The 13,545-nt window shown below is 36.4% G+C and overlaps 1 protein-coding gene across 29 annotated transcripts in view; it reads left to right on the top strand.

The window, feature by feature from the left end:
* Positions 1 to 13,545, top strand: part of MLLT10 (MLLT10 histone lysine methyltransferase DOT1L cofactor) — a 256,466-nt gene that overhangs the window by 93,771 nt on the left and 149,150 nt on the right. For all 29 annotated transcript variants that reach the window (XR_011535070.1, XR_011535068.1, XR_011535069.1 and 26 more), the window contains one exon: positions 6,112 to 6,221. Coding sequence is in view for 25 of the 29 variants with exons in the window: in XM_070601382.1 (XP_070457483.1) it covers positions 6,112 to 6,221 (110 nt within the window). In the remaining 4 variants the exon portion in view is untranslated. The remainder of the gene's footprint in view (positions 1 to 6,111; positions 6,222 to 13,545) is intronic.

The following is a 13,545-nucleotide window of genomic DNA, read 5'->3' as shown; positions in this document are numbered from 1 at the left end:
TCTGCCACGGGGCCAGCACCCTGCCTTGTTTTTGTTAAATAGATTTTTCGGGTATTGTTCCTTTTTGATACCCTTCTTTTCCTTTTGTGTAGATCTTTTGGGTATGTCTTTGCTGGTTTCCATGGGGTTAGAATTAACGTCCTAAGTTTGTAATAACTTTGTTTTAATTGATACCAGCTTCCATAGCATACAAAAACTCTGCTCCTGTACAGCTACACCTTCCCTTTCTATCAAAATTTGTGTCTTTATACATCCCTCTACATCATGTGACCATTAACATAGGTTTGTAATTATTTTTTTCATGCATTTGTCTTTTAAATCACATAGGAAAGAAAAAGAAGAGTTACAAGTAAAAAATTTCATACTGCTGGCTTTAACTTTTACCTGTAGTTACCTGTACTGGAATTCTTTATTTTTTGTATGGGTTTTAGTTATTGTCTAGTATTCTTTCATTTTAGCCTGAAGGACTCCCTTTATCATTTCTTGTAGGGCAGGTTTATTAGCAACAGACTCCCTCACATTTTGTTTCATTGGGAATGTCTTACTTTCTCCATATTTGAAGAATAGCCTTGCTTGATGTAGAATTCTTGAGTGACAGGTTTTTTTCCTTTTAGAAGTTTAAAAATGTCATTACTCTCCCTAATGGTCTCCATTGACTTCGATGAGAAACCTTTTGTTAATCTTATTGAGGGTTCCTTGTATGTGACAAGTTGCTTCCCTCTTAATGCTTTAAATATTCTCTTTTTCCTTGTCTTTTAGCAGTGATTACTGTGTATCTCAGTGTGGATCTCTTTCTGTTTGTTCTTCTCCTGGTTTCTTGAGCCTCTTGAAAGTGTAGATTCGTGTCTTTTATCAAATCAGGATGTGTTTGGCCACTTTTTCTTCGAATATTCTCTCTTTCTGCTTCTCTTTCTCCTTTCCTTCTGGGGTTCCCATTGTGTTTATGTTGGTGGGTGTGATTGTGTCTTACAGGTTTCATAGACGCTCTTTTTTTTCCCCCTCCTCATTCTTTTTTTTTTATGCTCTAGAAACTGGATAATTTCAGTTGGTATATCTTCAGGTTTGTTGATTTTTTTTTTCTTTACCTATTCACACCTGCTGTTGAAATCCTCTAGTATATTTTTCACTTTCGTTATAATTTTCAGCTCCAGAACTTCTGTTTGGTTACTTTTTATAATTTTTCTTTATTGGTATTCTCTAATTGTTGAGACGTCATTGTCCTGGTTTCCTTTAGTTCCTTGTCCGTGCTGTCCTTTAGCTCTTTGAACATACGTAAGACAGTTGATTTAAACTCTTTGCCTGTTAAGTCCAATGTCTGTACATCTGCAGGGACAGATTCTGTAAATTTCTCCTCTGAAAGGGCTATCCTTTGCTTTGTGTGCTTTGTAACTCTTTTTGAAAACTGGACTTATTGAATATTATGATGTGTTAATGCTGGAAGTAGATTCTTTCCTCTTGGTTCAATTTTGTTGCTTGCTGAAAGCTGCAGCTGTTTGTTTCTTTTTAGTGACTTTCTAAACTTTTTTTTAAGTGTGTATTCTTTGTCACTTACGACCTCTACAGTCCTTGTTTCTTTAGCTTGTAATCAACTAGTGTTTTAACAAGGATTTGCTTGAATACCACTTGCCGAAATAGTGAGAGAGCGAGAGAATCAAAAAGAACAGTGAAAAGAAACACCTCTTCTAGTCTTTGCAGATTGTCTCTGTGCTGGGTCCATTTCTTCAGTGGTTAGCCAGTCTGTTTAAAACTGTGCCCTACTTAGCTTTCACTTCCTGCTTGCCCTGTACTTCGAAATAACCTAGAGACAAAAGTTCAGGGTCTCCTCAGGTCTTTCTTGAAGATGCACCCTGCCCTGAGCATGTGTTGCTTTCTGAAGTCCCCTACATGCACAGGTGCTTTTGAATACCCAATTTCCCAGAGAAACTGTCTCCAGCTTTTCCTCCCAGGCCTTTGGCCCTTCTTTGTATGCTTGAACCATAATCTGTTGCCCCGAGCACCTGTGGGTTTTTTGTCTGCCTTACAGTGATTTGAGGAATAACCACCAGTTTTTTGCCCCGAGTCCTGAGCTTGTCAAAAGAAGGTAGCCTGCAGATACTTTAGAAGAGACAAACACAGTTCTTTGCAAATAAGATTTGCTGTGCTCCTTCTGAAACCGGGAACCAGGGTTCCACACTTCAGGACCTCTGCTGAACCCAGGCTGAGCATGGGTCAAGGGAAAGCAAATATGCCCAAAACTCTCCTGCCATTTTTAAGGTGCCTTTTTCTTGACTTAGCCTTTGTCTGGTTGCTGCAAACCTTTCATTCTCTTTTCCAGAGTCCTGACAAAATTGATTCCGACAGTTCCTGCTTGATTTTTTGATAATTCTTTGGTAGAAGGTATCTTTGGAACTGCCTATTCCACCATTTTTGCTGACGTAAATCTGGATATTTTTGCGTTCCTATAAATCTTGAGTTTTGTTCTGAAATACAGTTATGTTCCTTGGAAACAGTTTGATCCTTTTGAGTCCTGCTGTTATGATCTGTTAGGTAGGTCCAGAGCAGTGCTCAGCCTGGGGGTAATTATTCGCTACTACTGGGGCAAGCCCTTTCTGAGTATTCTACCAGATGCCCTGTGAGTTATGAGTTTTTCCCGTCTGGCTAGGGGGAACAGGCACTGTTCTTGGCCCTTGTGCCTACCAGATCCTGTTTCCTCTAATCTTTTTGGATGGTTCTTTTTCCACCCTCAGGTAATCTCTTCACTCACATGTTCTCTGCTTAATACTCAAGTGGTGCTTTCTGGATCTCTCTTTCTCTCTGAGTGTTCTCTCTGTGGAGAGGTTTCATTTCTGATACTTTGTCCTGCCAATTTTAGCTGCTTTGGTCTCACCAGATCTTTTAAACTTTGGGTATCTTGGGCTTGGCCTAGACTAACTCTCAAGACATTAAGCTGGGGCAAACTGAGAGTTCATCTCATTTGTTTCTTGTCTCTTTGGGATTCCTCTCCTTTGTCACCTGATAATTCAGTGTCTTGAAAAACATTGTCTGAATTAAGTGGAGATTGTGCATTGTTGCATGCAGGAGGCTAAACTTGGTCCCTGTTACTCCATCTTGACCAGAAGCAGAAGTCTCCTACTATCTGCTATTCCTTCTTTTTTTTTTTTTAAATGATAATCACTTTTTTGGGGAAGATTTTATTTATTTTTATTTTGTATTTTTCCTTCTCCCTAAAGCCCCCCAGTTCACAGTTGTATATTTTAGTTGTGAGTCTTTCTAGCTGTGGCATGTGGGATGCCACCTCAGCGAGGCCTGATGAGCGGTGCCATGTCCGCACCAAGGATCCAAACCTGCGAAACCCTGGGCCGCTGAAGCGGAGTACGCAAACTTAACCACTCGGCCACGGGGCTGGCCCCTCCTGTTATTCCTTCTTAACCTTGATTTTTTTTCTCTTAGTGTTCCTCTGTTCCCTCTTTTCTTCTTTCTTTGTGATTATTTGAATATTTTTTAGGCTTGCATTTAAATTTAATTAGTTGCATTCCATTACTTTTTTGGCCATCTATCTTTCTATATATACAAATATTAATATTTATGTATGTTGTGGTTGCTCTCAGGATTACAGTTTTCGTGCTGTCTACTGTGTGTATCACTTCACACAAAATGTAGAAACCCTGAAACCATATAGATCTCTTTTATCCATTCCTTCCCCAATCTTTGTTATCGTTTAATATGTGTTACATTTACATACATTGAAAACTTTACCAGACAACGTTTTAATTTTTGATGTAAACAATCATATGTATTTTAACTGAAAGACAGTATTAATGTTGCTTTATCCGGTCAGTATCCATTAAAAGTACCTACATATTTATCATGTTTCACTTTTCTTTTTTTTTTTTTTCCATCTTGGAGCTTCCTTCTTGGCTCTTTTTTTCTGTTGCCTGAGAAAAGTTGTTTGGTGTTCCCTTTAATGGAAATTTGTTTAGAGATATTTTTGGGCTTTATTTATTTATCCAGGCGTTCTTTTGACAATAGCTTGCCTTTTGGTTGTTTTAAGATTTTTATCTACTTTTGGTTTTCTGTGGTTTCACTAAGGAGTATGCCTGGGTGTGGATTTATTTTTATTGACCCTGGGATTTATTGTGCCTCTTCAGTCTATGACTTGACCATCTTTCTTCTGTTTTGGGAAGTTTTTAGGTATTATCACTTCAAATATTGCTTTTGTGCCATTTCCTCTATCATATTTCTCTGGGATTCTTAATTACATATGTGTTAGGCCTGTTTATTATATTGTTCATGCCTCCTGTCCACTTTTTGTGCTGTTAATACTTTTGTGTTTTGTGCTAACATTCTGGATATTTTCTTCTGACCTATTTTGTTGTTGCCCTCTAATTCTGTTTCCATCTATGTCTAAACCATTGTTAATCCCACACCATTGATTTTTAAAAATTTTTGTTTTTACTTCTGGAGTCTTTATTTGATTTATTTTTATGGTTTTCAGTTCTTTGGAGAAATTTTCAATTCTGTGTTGTATGTATTCAAACATAACAAGCATACCGTTTTTTTTTTTTTTTTGAGGAAGATTACCTCTCAGCTAACTACTGCAAGTCCTCCTCTTTTTGCTGAGGAAGCCTGGCTCTGAGCTAACATCCATGCCCATCTTCCTCTAGTTTATATGTGGGACGCCTACCACAGCATGGCTGCCAAGCAGTGCCATGTCCGCACCCTGGATCCGAACCAGCGAACCCCGGGCCGCCGAGAAGCGGAACGTGCGAACTTAACTGCTGCGCCACCGGGCCGGCCCCCAAGCATACTTATTTTAACGTCTATGTCTGAAACTCCAAAATACAGATCTGTTCTCGTTTCTACTGATTTTCATTCATGTTGTCTTGTCTCTCATGTATTTGGCATTTTTTATTGTGTTGAAAATGATAATGAACTAATAGCAGAAATTATTTGTAGCTAAGATGACATTGTTCTCCTCTAGAGAAGATGTATATTTGCTTCTGTCTGGTGCCTGGGGGCACTTGTAATTTAGAGTACATGAGTCAAATTTCAGAGTTTGAGACGGTCAGAGCCCAGTGCAGTCTTTGGGGCCTGTGTGCTTTTCGTTTGTTGTTGCTTCCGGCTCGTAGCCCTGCAGTGTGGCAGCTGAGAGTGGGTGAGAGGGTTATTAGCTCCCCTTCTCCCTTGGTTGTCTATGGACATACGTCCCTGTACTGCCAGCCCTCTGAGTTGGTCACAGCACCTTTCACCGTCTCAGCAGCTTTCTCTGAAATAGACAGATGTCCCCTGGGTGGCACAAGCAGCCGAAGGCTGTACTCACCTCCCTGGACTTTGGTCCTTCCCAGTGTGGGCCCAGTAGTTCCTCACCAGCACATCAGCTCTTTGATACCTTCAGTCACATTTTGAAAATAAAAGAAACATTAACATTTAATGTCACTTGTTAAAATATTTTAAGTAAAATAATGAATGTTAGTAATAGTATTTAAAATATCGACATTAGTATAAAAGTTTAAAATATTGACATTTAAGACTAAAGTATTAAAATTTTTATTTTAGGTATTCAACTGTAAAACTTTTTTTTATAGTGATTCTCAGAAGTATTGTTGATTGAATTATTCTTGTAAGAAGTGTCAGTGCCAGCATCTGAATTTAAAAATGTTTCCTGGGTTGGCCCGGTGGTGCAGTGGTTAAGTTTGCATGTTCTGCTTTGGTGGCCTGGTGTTTGTCAGCTGGGATCCCGGGTTCGGCCATGGCACCACTTGGCACACCATGCTGTGGCAGGCGTCCCACATACAAAGTAGAGGAAGATGGGCATGGATGGTAGCTCAGGGCCAGTCTTCCTCAGCAAAAAGAGGAGAATTGGTGGCAGATGTTAGTTCAGGGCTAATCTTCCTCAAAAAAAAAAAAAAAAAAGAGTTTCCCTTTATTTGTGTTACTGTACATAATAATTGGAGAGTGCTCGATAGTGGTTTGACTGCTCAGTCAGTAACAAGAATTTGTTAATGTTTTTGTTGTGCATTTGCTTAAATAGGCGTTTAAGGAATCTCTCTAGAAAGTTATGATTTTATTTATCTTTGAAAAAGCTTTATTGAAAACTAGAAAATAACGTTATTTTTATTTATTTACTTTTAGGTTGGGCTCATGTGGTTTGCGCCCTGTATATTCCAGAGGTTCAGTTTGCCAATGTTTCTACAATGGAACCAATCGTTTTACAGTCTGTTCCACATGATCGTTATAATAAGGTATAGTGGATATTATTTTGTTGATATTTGAATATAGGTGTTTTGTTTTAAATCTGGGAAGTGTGAAGGATTTTTTTGTATTTTCTTTTACTACAGGCCTCCATTAAAAAATTCACGTTATACACCTCCATCAAATTCCAGGGAGATTTGGACAAAGTATAATTACTAACGTAAACTACAGTTATTAAAATATGTTACTGAGGTCACAGGAGTACAAAACAAACAAGCAAAATTATATTACCTTTTATACTAAACCTAGGTATTTAGGATTCTTAGATTTACATGACATTTTAATCCTTATACATTTGTCCTTTAAGAATTACTGACCTATGTTCTTTCAGACATATATGAATTAATCGTTATTCGGTATAACATTCATTACTATATCATACATCCTTTCTTAAAAAAAAATTCTGTTACAGTATACTGTTTGCCCCTCTTCCCTTCCCAAATTATTTTTTGCCCCCAAGATAGGATTTTTGTTGTTACCTTTTTAAAAAGTTATAGTTAATGTTTGCTTTTTTCTCTGTCTCTTTCTTGACTTAGTGTATACATATTATTGTTTCATTCTCTTTTACGTGATAGATGATTTTTCTATTGCCCAATGTGCCTTTAAGTAGCGTTATCATTTAACTGAAGGTCCCTGTTGATGTATTCCGTCTTTGGGATGAGTATCACTGCAGCTGATAATAACGTTTCAGATATTTTTGTTAAATGTTTGTAATGTAGATTATTAGTATTTATTTAAAAAAATTGAAAATACAGAAAAAGAAATTGAAAAATGCAAGACAAAAATCTTTCTAAATATTTATTCCCATTCAGATCCTTCTGGATTTTTTGGTGTATATTTTTACATATACTATATATACCTGTAAAAAATTTGGATCATATTGCTTATATTGTTTTGTCTGTTTTTGAAACTTATTAATCCTGAACCTCTCTTTGTGTCAGTAAATTATATTTTTGCCATTATTTTTAATGGATACTCAGCATGTAATACAGAGCGTTATTAGTTTCAATAAACTGGAATTTAATTAAGTAACTCCTTTTTGTTGAAGGGCCTCATTTGGTGTTTGGCATGTACATACCAACAGAATCTCTTTGTAGAGGGGGTGGCGTTTTGGAGGCTTCAATTAATCTATTGTGTGAAATTGTCCTCTAAAATGCTCTTTCTAATTTATACTACATTAGTAATATGTGAGATCACTCATAACCTTATATCCTGTTAAGTGCACTGTGTATTACCATTGAAACAATCTTTGCTATTCTTTTAGTGAAAAATATTACAATATTTGAATGATTTTTTTTGAGTACTGGTAAGGTTAAACATTTTAAAGTATTTTTAAAGGTTATTCATGTTTGTTAATTGATCTTGAAGATTTGGTTAATTTTAATATTGTAATGTTTTTATTTTCTCTTACAAAGTGCTTTTTATATTAGAGATATTATTTTATATTGTATACTTGCTGCATATGCTTTTGCACATAATGTAACATTTGCTTTTTAGATTTCATTGTGTCTTAATGTTTTTCGTTGTTTTTGGTATTCTTGCAGGTTAATTTTTTTAGTTTAGAAGTTTAAAATATAAAAAATTTACACAGCTACTCTTTATTGTTTCTGTCTTTGATGCCATACAAAGAAAATCTTTCTCTACACTGATATATATTTTTTAGTACTTTCATAGTTCAATTTTAAAAAATACTTGTTTTTCCTTTCAATTTTGAAATAATTTCAAACCTAATGCAAAGGTTGCATTAATAAAAGACCTCTTCCTCCCCTCAACCATTGGACAGCAATTTATCAGTACTGACGCCCTGAATGCTTTAGTATGTATTTCCTATAGAAAAGGACTTTCTTCTACATAACCAGAATATAGCCATCAAAATCAGGAAATTAACATTATGCATTATTACTGCCTAATCCATGGACTTCATCATTATTTACCTAATTTTCATTCTTGTTCCCCAATTTTCCCGATACTGTCTTTTATAGCAAAAAGATCACAGGTTGCATTTTGTTTTTAGGTCTCTTTTAATCTCATATAGTAACTCAGTCTTTCCCTGACTTTCATAACTTCGATGCTTATGAAGATTACAGGCCAGTGGTTTTGTGGAATTCCCCTTTTTTTGGACTTTTCTGATGTTTCCTCATGATTAAATTCAGGTTATGTGTTTCTGGCAGGACTGTCACAGAAGTCATGCTGTGTTCTGCTCACTGCATCCTGTCAGTTGGTACATGATTTCAGATTTTCCCTTTATTGGTGATGTTACCTTGATTACTTGGTTAAGGTGATGTCTGCAACATTTCTTCACTGGGAGGTTAATCTTTTTTCTCTTTATAATAAGCATTTTGTGGGGATGTGCTTTGAATGCAAACATCCTATTCCTTGTGCCTTTTACCCAGTAATTTTAGCATCTCTTGTTTTTTCTTGCTTAATTTATTACTGTGATCGATGGCAAGTGGTGGTTTTCTAATTCCATTATTTCTTTTACCTTCATCAGTTGGCATTCCACTTTGAGGAAAAACTTTCTTCATTCCCCAATTATTTATATTAGTATGGACTAAATGGACTTACATGTTACCATTTTATTTTAATGGGTCATTCCCAATTTCTGTCATTTATTTTGATGCTCATTTGTCTCAGGTTTGACAGGTGGGACTTTTTCAAGCCAGCTTCTGTGTCTTTTGACATGTTTTTGTCCTTCTGTGAACACTTCTTTACTTCTGACACAACAGTATGTTCCAGGCACATCTTGTATCATTCCTGCCCTGGCCCTAGAATCACCCTCTCTCCAAGGAGCCTTGATTCCTTTTAGGTGAGATGGTGTTTAGAAACCAAAGTAGGCACCAGGTGTGCTCACTGTTAGTGAGATATTACTGTCTCATTAACTGAGATAATGTTCTCGCTGGGGATTGCTAGGAATTATATGCATGTGTATAGATCCAGAGATAACACCTTCGCATCTATATTTTTTCTATACTTAACTCTATATATTGAAGACTATGAGGTCACAATGATATTTCTGATTTAATATATGGATATATATGCATACACACATATTTATATGTATATCTGTATCTATCCAGAGAGAACCATAAATGCTTAATAATTTCTCCAAATCTAATTCAACAACACACGGTTCCTTCTCATTTTTTCTTTCCATATTTATGACCCTTGTGCCAGACGGTGAGAAACATGACTCCTGTTATCCTCAGTACCTTTACTTATTTGGTCAGTCTCTTGTGTATAAACAGATTTGTTGCTGCCATCCCCCAATGCAGAGGTCATCCTAACCTTGTTTAGGCTCCGTACCTCACTCTGGGTTGTTGCTGCTTCCCTGCAGGGCTGCCTTTTTCACCATTTTTGGGATTTGACACTCAGCTTCAGTCCACTACTACCCTTTTCCCCCTCCACGGTTGGTCTCTTTGTGTTGCTCAGGTCTGACACCTCACTCTGACACTACCTCCATGCTTTCCCCCAACATTGTCATGGAAGCCAATTTTACTGGGGCTCTGACACTTGTGTTGGACTGCCCACTCCACCCAGCATGGATGCTACCATGCTTGGCCCCAGCTCATGGCTTTAAGACTAAAGTATTCAAGGAGTAAGGGAGGGAGGGGAGAAGGAATAATGAATTATTTAGATTTTAATCTTTTATCCTTTTAGAGTTAATTTCAAAAATGGTGAGATAATGTGTCTAATGTTTCCCCTCCCACATGGTTAGTCAACTTTTTCAACACTATTGTTGAGTAATCTATGTTTTGTACAGTGACTTGAAATACTGTTTGAATCACTATTAAATTCTTGGGTATTTGTGACATATTTTTCTGTTCTATTGATGCATCTGTCTATTCTTATCCTGGTACCACAACTATTTTAAATTATTATGGCTTTACATATGTCTTATTACATGGAAGAACAAATGTTGTCATGTATTTATATTTCCAGATGAACATTAGGACTAACAAATACAATTTTGATTATGCTGGCATTACAATGAAATCTTATTGTCGGGGGAAGAATTGATTTTTTTTTACAACATTGAATCTTGCCTTCCAGAAACATGTGTTGCTCCATTCATCAAGTTTGTTTTTTCTTTCCTTTTTGTAGTTTTCCTTATATGTGATTGTGATATAGGTTTTGGATTTTTATAATTGTTGACTTGTTTTGTATAGTTAACCTTAAAACCTTAATAATATTCTGTTCATGAATGTTCAGTATGGCTAATGGGGGCATCTAATTTTGAAATGATACAAATAACTGGAAAATTGATTTTTGAGTTTTGGAACACATCAGTCCTTAATGGGTGGTGGTAAAGGATAATTTTGAGAACATTTATTAAAGTATTGGGCACTTACTATGAACCTACTTTCTATCAAGCATTGTGCTAGACAGTAGGAGTTCAGAGATTCATAAAACGTAGGATTTTTCTCCATGTGATACTCTCAGTTAGAAAGATTGTCAAGTAAATATATAATCTATGAAAATAATAATATATATTATAAATAATAATAAAAAGTCTGAATGGGTGTTATGGAACATAATGAAAGGAAGGATTATATTTGCCTAAGGAATTGAGTAAGGCATACAAAGATATAAGGGTTTTGCAGAATAACTAAGAGTTTGGCCTGTGGGAAAAAAGGATCAAATAATAATTCCAAACAGAGAAGGTAACATCAACTAGGGTAGTAGGGTAGTAGATGCATAGGGGACATGGTAGGTAGTTCAGAAAATAATACACAGTCCTGTGTGGGCCTGGAACATGGTGGCATTTAGAAAAAAATAAAAGGAAATTTTGTGAGTGATAGGAAAGGAAAATTTCTAGAATATTTGTATAGCATAACTAAATTGCAGAGAATTCACTTTATTGACCTGTTAAGTTCTTATATTTTCTACATGTCGTTAAATGTGTAATGGTCAGTTTTTGTACCGTTTGTCATCAGATTCTTGTTTTTAATTTTTGATCTTTCATATTTTCTTATATCAATTCCTCATTTCACTGACAAATACATTTTGTTAATGAACATGATGAGTGGCATATGTTACCTTTAAGTTACCTTTTAATAATTTTTAAGAAATGTGAAGATTAGGGCAACATAGAGGATTTGTGAACTTTTTTGGGGTGGAAGCATGTGTTCTTCAGAGTCAAGAGAGCATTTATTTTAGAAAGCTACAATTTCCGTAGAGAACAGTTGCCAGATGATGTATATATATATCCTATATATATCCTTTTGAATATATCCTTTTGAACATTTATTGAATGTTCATGAAGGAATGAGAGTTTATAAGTATAGGAAGGATCATAATAGAGCAAAGAAAGAAACAAATGAAAAACACCATGAAACATGGTGTCGTTGAATTGTAAAAGCTTAAAGATAGAGGAAAACTTAAGAGACTGCTAGCCCAACTTGTCTTCAGCTTTTTGAAAAAGGAATAGTGGTAGGTAGCTATTAAGAGACGTTTTTATCAATGTGTTTAGCATCTGGGTGAAAAAGTTTGAAAGTACTAAATATTCTCTCTGACTTTTAGGACTCATGTTAGTGCCTTTTAAAAAACTAGGTTTCAGACAGTGGAGCTAAACATTCCGCGTATCCATCCATTCATCTGGCCACCGTTCATGGCGTGTCTTATTATATGTCCCAGGCACTGTGGGAAGCATGAGGAATGCGTAGAGCTCCTATATGTGGGATAGACACACATAAATCAGGATTGTTAAACGATGGAGGGTGTGCAAGGATTTTAGAGCACAGAGAGTGTTCGCTTAACCAAGTCTAACAGAGCTGAAGAACGAGAGGGAAGTGTCTTAGAAGAGGTTACAACTTCTCTGAATTTTAAAGAGCAAGAGGCCTCCAGGTGCTGGCAGTGAGGGGAGGAGAAAGGAGGGAGTGCATGAGTGGCTATTAGTTTTACAGACTGACAGAGCAAAAGCTTTGAAGTGGGAAAAAGCAGGGAGGATAAAGGGGGAGGGAAGAGGGGATGGTGGTAAGGGAGAAAGGCAGTATTGCCAGGACTTTGAATGTGATACAGGGAACGCTGAGAGAGGTTGTCAAGGACCAGATTTTCACGGGCCTCATATATCATGTTAAGGAGCTTGAATTTTATCTCTATTGAAGGGGTTTTATACTTGAGAGGGAAATGCTCAGGTCTGCCTTTCTAATGGATGATGAAAGAAGGATTGGGAGAGAGAGGATAGAAAAGACAGTAGTGACATAGAAAGTATTTAGAGTTTTGCAGTGTCCCGGAGAGGTAATAATGAGGAGTCTGAAGTAGGAGAGTAGTAGGAATGAAGAAGGGACAGAGACATTTAGGTAATATATAAGAGGTTTGATTGACTGAACTTGGTGATCAGTTTATGTGACACAGAAGATGAGGAAGAAAATTCAGAATGGCTTTTCAGTTTCAAGAAGATACGGACTAGGCGCATCATCACCACCTGAGCTAGAGTATCTATACAGGAGTCAAGTTAATTGACTCATTGCTTAGAACAAAGGCACTAAGTTTTAAATTGTTGGCATATGTTGGTGGGACTTATTACTTTGTTTCTAAAACAAGTCTTGGGTCTACAAGTTGGTAGCTAGCATATATTAATTAATATGATAATAAGGCTCCAAGATATAATTCTCATTTCTGGTGAAGCACTGAATATTTGCTTTTATGTATATCTAATATACATTTGTTTTGGCACTTTATCCTAGTTACTCAATTGAATGCTTAGATTCTTTTTTTCTTTTCTGGACAGTTGAATCATGTGGAAAAGCAAAACAATCTTGTAACTGTAACTACCGAAAAATCCTTTTGCCCTTTTTTGTTACCTCAGCTGGCCCTCAATTTGAATTCCCTAGTTGGCTTCTATCTGTTGTCTTTGCCTCCCTCCCTCTCCTCAATACATACATGTACACATTCTGCTGTATTTGGTGTTGTTTCTCTTTTTCTCAGGGAATAGTAAATTGTTTTTCATAATATTGTCCTTTGTGTGTTTTGTACTTCTGTGTTCAACTTAACTTCTAATTGCCTTTTTTCTCTCAACTCCGAGGCTCAGAAGCTGTTTTATTAAATGGGGTTTACTGAGGACTGTGGACGAATGGCGGTATAATTTCGTTCGTTGTTATTTCTTTGCTCCTCTTACTTCCAAAGGTAGCATTGCAATCTAAACTTCTGGAAATGACAGTACACGGTGGTTAACTTAAAATTGTTCAGGGGATTAAACTCTGTAATCTCACCAATGTACAGATTGCCTCTATCAGTTTTTTTTCTTCTTCACTTGGTGTCTTGGGTAGATGATAGATGTTTATGTAATAACCTGCTAAGTATAATTGATTAAAA

The sequence above is a fragment of the Equus przewalskii genome, chromosome 30, assembly GCF_037783145.1.
Source record: "Equus przewalskii isolate Varuska chromosome 30, EquPr2, whole genome shotgun sequence".
In the NCBI taxonomy this organism is placed as follows: domain Eukaryota; kingdom Metazoa; phylum Chordata; class Mammalia; order Perissodactyla; family Equidae; genus Equus; species Equus przewalskii.
This window is presented reverse-complemented; position numbering and strand designations above follow the sequence as displayed.